This window comes from Apis dorsata, unplaced genomic scaffold (genome assembly GCF_000469605.1).
Source record: "Apis dorsata unplaced genomic scaffold, Apis dorsata 1.3 scaffold_286, whole genome shotgun sequence".
Classification (NCBI taxonomy): Eukaryota; Metazoa; Arthropoda; class Insecta; order Hymenoptera; family Apidae; genus Apis; species Apis dorsata.
The window spans coordinates 146,193-155,761 of NW_006263561.1; the positions used below are offsets into that span (position 1 = coordinate 146,193).

General features: G+C 45.1%; 1 protein-coding gene and 1 long non-coding RNA gene across 6 annotated transcripts in view; one reads left to right on the forward strand and one right to left on the reverse strand.

The window, feature by feature from the left end:
* LOC102672945 (kin of IRRE-like protein 2) overlaps nucleotides 1–9,569 on the reverse strand; it is a 123,898-nt gene that overhangs the window by 26,178 nt on the left and 88,151 nt on the right. For both annotated transcript variants that reach the window (XM_006616924.2, XM_006616923.2), the window contains exon 2: nucleotides 9,367–9,494. In XM_006616924.2, the coding sequence (XP_006616987.1) occupies nucleotides 9,367–9,418 (52 nt within the window). In that variant the 5' untranslated portion in view covers nucleotides 9,419–9,494. The remainder of the gene's footprint in view (nucleotides 1–9,366; nucleotides 9,495–9,569) is intronic.
* Nucleotides 1–9,569, forward strand: part of LOC102672845 — a 104,706-nt gene that overhangs the window by 25,566 nt on the left and 69,571 nt on the right. For 2 of the 4 annotated variants that reach the window (XR_004150706.1, XR_004150705.1), the window contains exon 3: nucleotides 8,550–8,870. The exons of the other annotated variants lie outside the window; for them this stretch is intronic. This is a non-coding gene — a long non-coding RNA (uncharacterized LOC102672845). The remainder of the gene's footprint in view (nucleotides 1–8,549; nucleotides 8,871–9,569) is intronic. 4 annotated transcript variants of the gene reach the window in all.

Below are 9,569 nucleotides of genomic sequence, written 5' to 3' on the forward strand. Positions count from 1 at the left end.
CGGCGTGGCGAAGCGAACGGCCAGGGTACATAACCCTCCGGGCCAAAGGCCCTGATAACACGAGCGAGGGCTCGAGTAATGCAGACGCAACGGCAATCTCTTGGAGAGCAACGAAATAGATCGTGGGACGCGAAGAGAAAGCGAATCGATGCGAGAACTCCTCTTCCCTTTCTCTCGAACTCGCTCGCCTCCAACCTTCTTCCGCGGAAGAGGAATCTTCCCTCTCTCTTCGGAATCGGCTGGTCATTATCCACCTGGTCGTCGTGTTGCGCCGCCTCTATCTTCTTCTCTCCTTCTTCTTTCGTGTTTACCACTCTTGCGTCCTCCTCTCGTCCGCCCTCTGATGGATCAACCTCCTCTCGCTTCGTTCGAAAAAGTTGTTAACTTTGAGATTCATCGCCGACTCGTTTGGCAAGGATGAGTAGGAAGGGTTGGTTCACGGCGGAGTTGCGGCGAGTCGAGCGGGCGTAAAAGGAGAGCGGCAGAGGCTTCCTCCCTCCCTCCCTCCTTCCCTCCCTCTTTGGAATGTTCTTCTCGGGATGGTAAAAGGCGGTTTCGAAGAAGAAGCGGGTGAGAGGGAGCCCGAAGGGTGGGCTGGGCGGCGGCAAAAGAGGAGGCGGAGAGCTTTCTGGTAATCCGGTGAAGACGATTCCGTACACCTATTTCGCTAAAGTGATTTCGTGCCTTCGAAGAATTCGACATTTCCTCGGGAATCGCGCATCGTGAAACTTGCCAGTTGCTCTCTTTCCCGCGTCTCTATCGGCCCGATGAAAAAATGCCTCTCTGTAAAGCGTTTCTTCTTCTAATTTCGACGTTGCGTTACCTTCTTCAAACGGGAAATCCTCCCCATCCCCCGGAACTCTTCTGTCACGATGGTATCGTTCGACAGAATAGATTTTTACTTTACTCCATTATTCGAAAATAAGAAAACGGACGGATTTTTTCGGTCGATCGATGTATTTTGCCAGTTCTCGTATTAATTTCCTTTCGTATTTCTCGCCATCTTTCCTTCGAGATTGTAATCAATCGAATCTAATTTTTTGCTCACGCGATAATTGCTAATCGTGTCTCGCCGGCGTAGACAGGAAGTGGAAACAATGCGATACTCCGTTGCACGAATAAGAACGAACGAGGAAACGTACCCAGGGGAAGAAGGGAGCGTTGTAAACAAGAGTGGCTCGGATCTCGCGAGAAAATTATCCCCCTCGTTATTTACATCTTTCATAAATATTCACTTTGGAGGAAGAAAGGACGAGGAAAGAAGAATAGGGTGGCGAATCGGAGGATGAATGGGCGCGAGAGAGAAAGAGAGGGGGAACAGGAAGTAACGAGAAACCACGAAGAATGTAAATCTCGTGGTTTTCGGAGGCGATCTCGTTTTAGAATCACCTACCGCGAGAAAGATAGCGATAGCTTGTTGCCCAACATTGGTGAAACGATATTCTTCCCGAATATCCCGAAACGCGTGCGATGGAAAATCCCGTTTCTGAACGCCATTTGCATAGTTGTCCCTGAAAAGTCGACGGAGATTTACCCTCTCGCCAATCTTTTTTTCGCTCGCGTTATCCGTTTAAAGCGTTTCTAAAGATGAACCTTCGCAGATTTATCCGATCTCCGCTTTTTCCTCCCCGCGACTACTTGTTGAAAGCGAAATTTTATTGCCGTTTCAATTTTCCGCTCTTTCGGATTATTTTCAAGTTCGTTGCACCGTTCGAGGCAACTTTCATCGAGGGAAATGAATTAAACAGAGAGGATGGCAGGGATCTTAAATAAGTAACGCTTCGTCCATCGATGCACGGATTTAGACTTGGAATCTGTCGAACCGTGTAATCGGGAATTAACTTTACATCTATCTACCGGATATGCCGTTTCCGTCCCATGTTAATTTACGATCGAAACAATCTGCTTATCCGAACGATCGTAACACTGGATATAAAAATTTATACGCACACTCGTACAATTTTGCCCCTTACGTCGACAAAATCTGCGAATGTATCGGCGTTAATAAATTGAAGAGATTATATTCGTCGGTTTACGGGAAGGAAAAAACTTTAGGAGAAATCTTTAAAAGAAATCTTTGATTTGGATATAATGGAATCACGGCAAAATGTTATCAATTTCGTGGGATCGAAACGAAATCAATATCATCGAGGTTGTGTTTTTTCTTGAAAAATTGCGAGTTCACCTCAGAAATATCGAGATATCGTAGACTCGGTCACGAGTAAATGTAATTCCGCGGAACGGAGGCGGTTAAAATCATTTCAATTTCCGTGGTACGCTGCGTTTTTCTTTTACCTCTCCATCCTTCCTTTCCATCGTTTCTTAAAAGGCAAAAGAAAAAATTCACGCGTTGCATTCTACAATTCCTGTTTTTAATTAACGTATCTCTCGAATCCGCAGCGGCAAAAAACTTCTTTCGAACGTGGAAAAATTTTTGCGATCGGGCGCGTGATTCGAATGTGGGTCGAGCGTGGTGGAAGCCGATATTTCAAGTGAAGTTTTTCGCGATTTCTCGGTGAAAAATAGCGCAGCCGTGTGAACGGTGGTGAACAAATCTTGTACGATTCCGGAGGAATATCCACGCTCTTGTCTCCGAAGACGTCGTCGATCGATGAACGAAGATGGATTCGCGAGTGAACGAGGGTGGGAAAAATATGTTCGCTTCCGATTCGAGGGAGTTTTCTGATATTTAGAATCGATAATTCCCTCGGAAAGCGCCCATCGATTGCCCCTTTCAGAAACGTTCGAATCTCTCGATTTCGAATCGAGAAAGGTATCGATAGAACCGAAAAAGGAACAGTTGGAATATCGAGCGTACCCTATGAGATGACGATTTTGACGCTGCGCCTTGATCGACTCAACCCTCGGGTCGGTCTCGATCGTTTTTAGCTAATTACGCGAATTAATTATACATTCGCCGGCGGATGAGGAAGAGGTTGCGCGAGACAAACGTGCTCGGGCTTTGTATCCAAATAACGAGGCGGAGGGGGATGAAAGAAGCGGAGAGTGGCCGGTTTTCACGATGCCTCGAGGGGGTAAACAGAAGGGAGTCGCGTACAAAGTGGATGGATAAGTGGCGGTCGAGTGGTCGCCGGTTGCTTTGGAAATTTATCATTTAATCTTTCCGCGTGGTGTTGGCGGGATTGCGGGATCTACGGACGCCCGCGGTTAAATGCGTTTCAAGAGACTCCGCTCTTGCCGTCGTACGTGTCTCTCCACGCGTGTGCGTGTTTCGTTCTGTCCATATATAAATATATATATATATATATAACGCGAGATGCAAGTTTATTCCGCGTGAGAGTGGGAGAGGGAGGCAGGGAATCGAGGCAACGACGGTGCGGGATGCCGGTGACCGCGCCATACCAATACGTATATCCGGTCGGTTATATAAAAGCGCGCATTAATTTGCATATTAATTCGCCGGAGTAATCCGCTTTAATGACATCTGGATTAGAGGAAATGTCGTCAGGAGATATACACTCCCCCCGCTCGTCGATGCTCCCCCCGCCCATTTCAAGAATATCCCCCGGTGTATAAATACGTTTTCATAATCATTTTCGTTCCGTTATATCGTAGCGAAAGGGTAACGCCAAACTCGGTTTAGCCGCGGCTTTTGATTACACGCGTGATCTCTCCCCGTCCGCTGAATCGATCGATTTTCCATCCAGATTTCGACCGAATTTGCGGCCTCGCGGTACCGCGCTGTCAATTTTCCAGCATTAATTTGAATATTAATTCCCGATCATTGATAATCCGGGGTTAATGACATTACGATCGAAGAAAACACGAGATTGCGTAACACACGTGCGGGACTGTTTTCAACGTTTACTCGTCCAGCAGCATCGATAATACGCAAGTATGCACACCGTCTGAGTTTGTCGAAATGCCGTTTTCACCGTGTCTTTTTGAAAGAGGATTAAACGTTTCAACTTTTGTCGGGAAAATAATTTACTTTGACAGCTTCTCTCGGAAGCTGTTTCATCCCCGGCTTCTTTCATTCTTAATAGCGTGTACCTCGTAATCCTATATCACCCCGATGGAAGCTTTGCACGTACGTGTTCCGCGCGAGGCACGGTTGGTGAACGCGTGTTAACCTCCTTAATTGGCAGAAGGGATAAAAAAGAAACGAAAATGGAGGAGGAAACGCGGAGTGCCTTCTTTGCCTTCAAAAGACCATTTTTTTTTTTTTTTTTTCCGATTGAAGAAATACGATACTCCGACGCATGAACAATCGTCGGATATAATCGTTGGCAAAGTCCAAAAGATTCTTCCATCTTTCCACGACTTTCCATTCGACGTTCCATTATTCCGTTTAATTACTCGGATTTACGAGTTCTTGTCGCAAGAAAATGAGTTGGCAAAACGAATTCCCCGATTATACGCACCGGATACCTGGATTCGCGCAGGGTTCGTTTGTGCTCGTTCATCAACACGGACGAGGGAAGGAGGGTGAAAATAAAATGGCGGGACAGGTTGAAAATACGCGTGCAAGAAGAAATTGCGTGAAAGCTCTCTTCTTGAGAAGCTCGGTCAAAAGATACGCCCGCGTCTCGAGGGCTCGCGTCGACTTTTCGTCGCCTTTCCGTCCGTTTCTCCGACCATTCTCCGTCCTCCTCTCACTCTCGCGTACCCGCCACGCTTCTCGCTCCAATCCACCGCCGGCTTTTCACCCCTTGGTTGCTCAGCTTTTTTCAGTCGAGGCGTTGTAACGACTCCAATTTAGAGGTACGTACGCGGCATACTCGACGACAACCAACCCCTATCTCCCCTCTACATCAAGTTACCTTCTCTCTCTCTCCCTCTCTATCACGATGAACGACAGCGAAGCAAGTTTTTCGTGTTGCATAAGCAACGCGCGTTCACGACGCGCATCCACTTGCCTGAAGGGTAGAAAAGACGAGGAGGAGGAGGAGGAGGGAATGGAAGGAAGTCGAAGTGGAACGGAAACCGGTGGACGCGAGTCGGACGCGGAGGTGGGATAGCAAGTGGCGCAAGAAATTTGCAGGAAACAAGGGTGAACGCTACGTTTAGCCTCGCAATTGCCATAATAAAATCTTCGTGGCGTTAAATCTTCCGAGAGAGAAAGAAAAAGAGAGAGAATCTTGAGAGAGAGACATCATGAAAATCATTTTTTCCTTTTCTTTAGCAGAGCTTTTCACGTTAACGCGTTTGTTTATTCCGGAACCAAGCATCGTGAAGAAAAATTTATCGCGTTGAAACGGGAAACGGGCGAGATAGGCGAGAAAAAGAGAGAGGAAAAGGAAACGGAAGGAAGGAAAGATTAGGAGGGCGGTTAAATCGCGTCTCTTCCAAATTTTAGAACGCGAAGCCAAGTATTTTCCTCGTGACCCGGAAAGCGTAATTTGGTGGCGCGAACGCCAGAAAAATTGCGGCTCTTGACCCGGTGTCGACAATACGAGAAGGGAGAAATGCCGCAGCTTTCGCGATCGTAACATATTTATATTTTAATTCGAGGGACCGGGTTCGTTTCTTTGTTACCTTTCGTCGCGTTCAACGATTTCATTCGTATTTCGTAACGAAAACTCTTTGCTCTCCTCCCTTCCTTTTTTTTTTTTTTTTCCCCTCTCTACCTCTTCGCTGTTGCGTTTCAACTTTCCGCGAACGCTTGATTTCCGTTCGAAAATTTTAATGAAAACTGAAAACTCCCGCCGCTTGTTGACTGGAAACGTTAATCGACTCTCCGATCAAATCCAAAGTTCTCGATGATTGCGAAACGATCGTCAAAGCGTTAAGTGGATTCGTGGAGGGGGGTGAAAAAGCGTGGCCGGATCGACGCCACTCGATAATTTTGCGGTAACGTCGAGATAGCTTTGACGATGTGAAAAATGAAAAAAAAAAAAAAAAAAAAGAAGAGGAAGGAAGGGAGGGGAAATCAAACGCATCGAAATACCGTATCGCGTACAAGTTGAGCTTTGAAGAAGATGCGAAGACATTTATCCTCGATTGTTGGCAACCATCGAGCTTCTTTTCATCGTCCTTATAACGCGCGGAGAACCTTGGAGGACTTAATTACAAGGAAAAGACGATTACAGGAGAGGATAGTAGGTAGGGAGGAAGAAAGCGGGTGGAGGACAGTCTGGGGAGAAGAAGGATCGAGAGAGAGAGGAAGGGGTTGGACCGACTAGGAGGCGGTTGCACGATGGAATAAAAAGTTTCGTCGGGATTAACGATAACGACGATAATGAAGCCGCGTGTCACCGACGGGTTGGACGGGCGATCATTGTTCGACGTCGGATATCTCAGAGTCTTCTTGGAAATCTTTTCTTCGCTACCGGGGTTCGCGACAATGTTCCCGTTTTTCTCTCCGGATCGTCAGACGATGTCCTCCTCCTCGTTCCTCCCTTTTTTCCTTCCCGAGCAAGTTTCGCAGGAAGAAACGGAAAGTCTCGAAAGATCGACGAGTCAGCTTTTTATATAAATATTTTCAAGGAAATTTCATTGATGGTTTTACGCGTTGCCAAGCGATAATGCGTTGCACTTTGAAGTGTGGAACGATGAATTCTCATCTAAATTTGCCGCAGAGAGAGAAAAGAAGAGAGAAAAACAGAAAGAGAGTGCATTGTGTATACGTGTATAATTCCACTTATGAAATTGCATTTGGTCAACTGTTTGTTTCGGGAGGACATCGCAAAGAACGATGCAAATCTGTTTCGAGAGAATTGCGTCCTTTGTTAAACGTCGTACCACGCGGCCAACTTTCAAACCCTATTTTTCACCGATTCGTATCCTGAAACTTTCCACCAACTCTCGATCGACCGTCATTCTTCCTTCCGTCTTTTCTCTTCCTCTTCTTGCCATCGATCGTCGAGAATTTCGTAAGGGTTCCGTTTTCTTCCAGACCATCTGATCTTCAATCGCGCGCCAGACGGATAAATATACATCCACGCCTTCGAGATACGTGGTTGGCATGGTCGATAGGAAAAGTTACGCGCCTCTCTCGCGTATCCCTAACGGACGTCACTGTTCCTCGAATCCCTATATATATATATTAGACGTGTATAGATACAAACGATCTGCCCTTTTTCACGGAAACAAAGCGTACGAGTCAGTGATGGAAACTCGTGGAAAGCGAGTCGGTAAAAAACGAATCGTGTGGTCTAGAAGATAGCCAAGTTTAGCCAAGAAAAATTTTGACGACAATTCGAGGGAAATTATACTTGATATTTAAATCTATATTTTCTTACGATTAATACGCTTGGGATTTATCATATTTTCCATTCGATCGAAATATTGTGCGATTTACGTGGATGAGTTGCTCGACCGTGGGCGAGCAATATTCTTTTCAAATTCGTCGGATTTGGAGAAAAAGTACGAACGCGGTTAGTGAATATCTCCGTGGCAACAACTGCCGGCTCCCCCCGGACTTACTCTAAGTAAGTAATTGTAAGTAAATGAGGTGGTTCGCGAGCGTGCACTTGCTTGCGCGCTTACGCAGAAAAAAAATGTATACGCGGGTGAAAGGATGGCTTGAATTTAATTAAAAAAATTTTTTTAAACGGATAGCCCGCGCTGAATGCCTGCATTACGACAGTACTTTCTTTAACCGTAGACACATTCATTCGACGATTTATGCGATAACGCACGCTATATTTTACGAGATACCTATTAAGAACCTAAACGTCGAGAAGAATAGACGAAAAATTTCGAGAAATGAGAAAAAAACAGCCAAACCATTTAAAGATTTCACGAGGAAAACGATTAAAATTTTTAAAAATTGAAAGACATATAAAGAATTGAAACGCGTAATGCGTCCAATATTCTACGAGGGACGTTCCAAGAAGGATGTAAGAGGGATGTCGCAAAAATAAATTAATTTGAAAAGTTGAAAAGTTAAAACGAAGGATCTTAGAATAAAATTGTTGTTGCGTAATTTATATACCCGATATTCCACGCGAGATGTAAGAAGTTTGTACGAAAAATAAATGAATTTGGAAAAAAAAAAACCGAAAGGCCGCAAAACCATTTGACGACCCGTAATTTGTGGCATGGGCGTTTATCTCGGTACGAGTATGTTTGATCGTAGTTTGCATGCGTTGAATATTCATATCGAAATGGGCGTATCGATACAGGGTTATCACACGCGAAATTCAACCGCTGGAAATTTTTATGGTCCATTACGAGGGTTGCCAATGGTGCATAATGAAAATAACATTTTCGTCCTGATTTTCAATTTTTTATCAGGACGGGGGACGGGTTGGAGCCCCGATCGAAATTGATTTACACGATTCCCGATCGCGATTCGTTACTTCCGTCTCCTGTGTATTTGTTAATTTAAAAGATAATATTCATGAAATACTATACCGGCCAATATCGCAAACCAATAATCCACGCTTCGATAATGCACTCGACCATATTGTCGCGTTTATTTTTTCACCATTTTTCCATCGTATTCCGTAGTTACAAATTCATAGATTCGAAATTCGTTGGCGTTCGGTCGAACGAGTTCGTTATCGATCTAACGTTCCTTCCATGTTCATCGAGAGGACGCAAAACTCGAGGTTTCCTCGAGGTTTATTCTCTGTTTACAGTTTCATCTATACGCCGCTAGATCAATAAATACACTCGGGCGACGCGTTGCGTCGTAATATTTCACTTAAGTTCGAGCATTCGACCAGTCAACGACGAACAAGTATTTATTGTCGGCAGACACGTAACGTCCACTTTCGGTCAGAAACTTATCTCGGTCGAAGTTTACTGGCACCGAGGCAAACGGAGAAAAGTTGGCTGCCAGAAGGTTACAGTCCCTGTAACAATGAACTAGCCGGAATCGCGATAGACGAGCCAAGATGAAGCTGGGTGCTCCTTTCTCCTCCATCTCTCGGCCACACTCTCGGTCAGAGATAACAGAGGTACGTGATTTTTCAAATTCTACGTACTTCTCTACCGCGTACACGTATACTTTCCGCTTATTGTTAGAATTATAGGGAATGGAAATTTCCTTCGTTTATCCGTTCTCCTTTTATAACGATCTTCTTTTAATGATCTTGTGATTTTTTAAATTTTTATCCCTTTTCGATCAATTACTCTCCCCATGTTTTTATCCTTCTCGTTTTATTCCCCCTCCCCTCTCTTCCTCTTCACTTCGCTCATTCCTTTTTCTTTTCGCGTTTTCTCCACGCTCGTTTCGAAACCCGGAAGTGAAAGAACGAGAGACGGGAGTCGTACAGTACGTACAGTTTAGAACGGTCCATTTTATTTCAAAAGTGAATTCGGTGGAAATCAAATCCAGCGGCTATGGAATTGAAACCCCGGGCAACCGGGTTGGATGGATAGACACCTCATCGATCGGTGCGTACTATATATTCACCAGGACCCGTAGATAAATCATTTTAACGTGCAACTTACCTTCTGATCCTTCTGCCAGATACACTGCCCCCTCTTCCCGAGCACGCGGCATATCAACTTCGCGTCTTGTCCGGGATTCACCTCGGTGTATTGAGGTGTCTCCTCGAATTGCTGAATACCACGGCACACTGCGAACACAAAAAAAAAAAAANATAACATTCGTTAACGCTTCGACGCTTCTTTTTGGCGAAATTTCTTTTAAC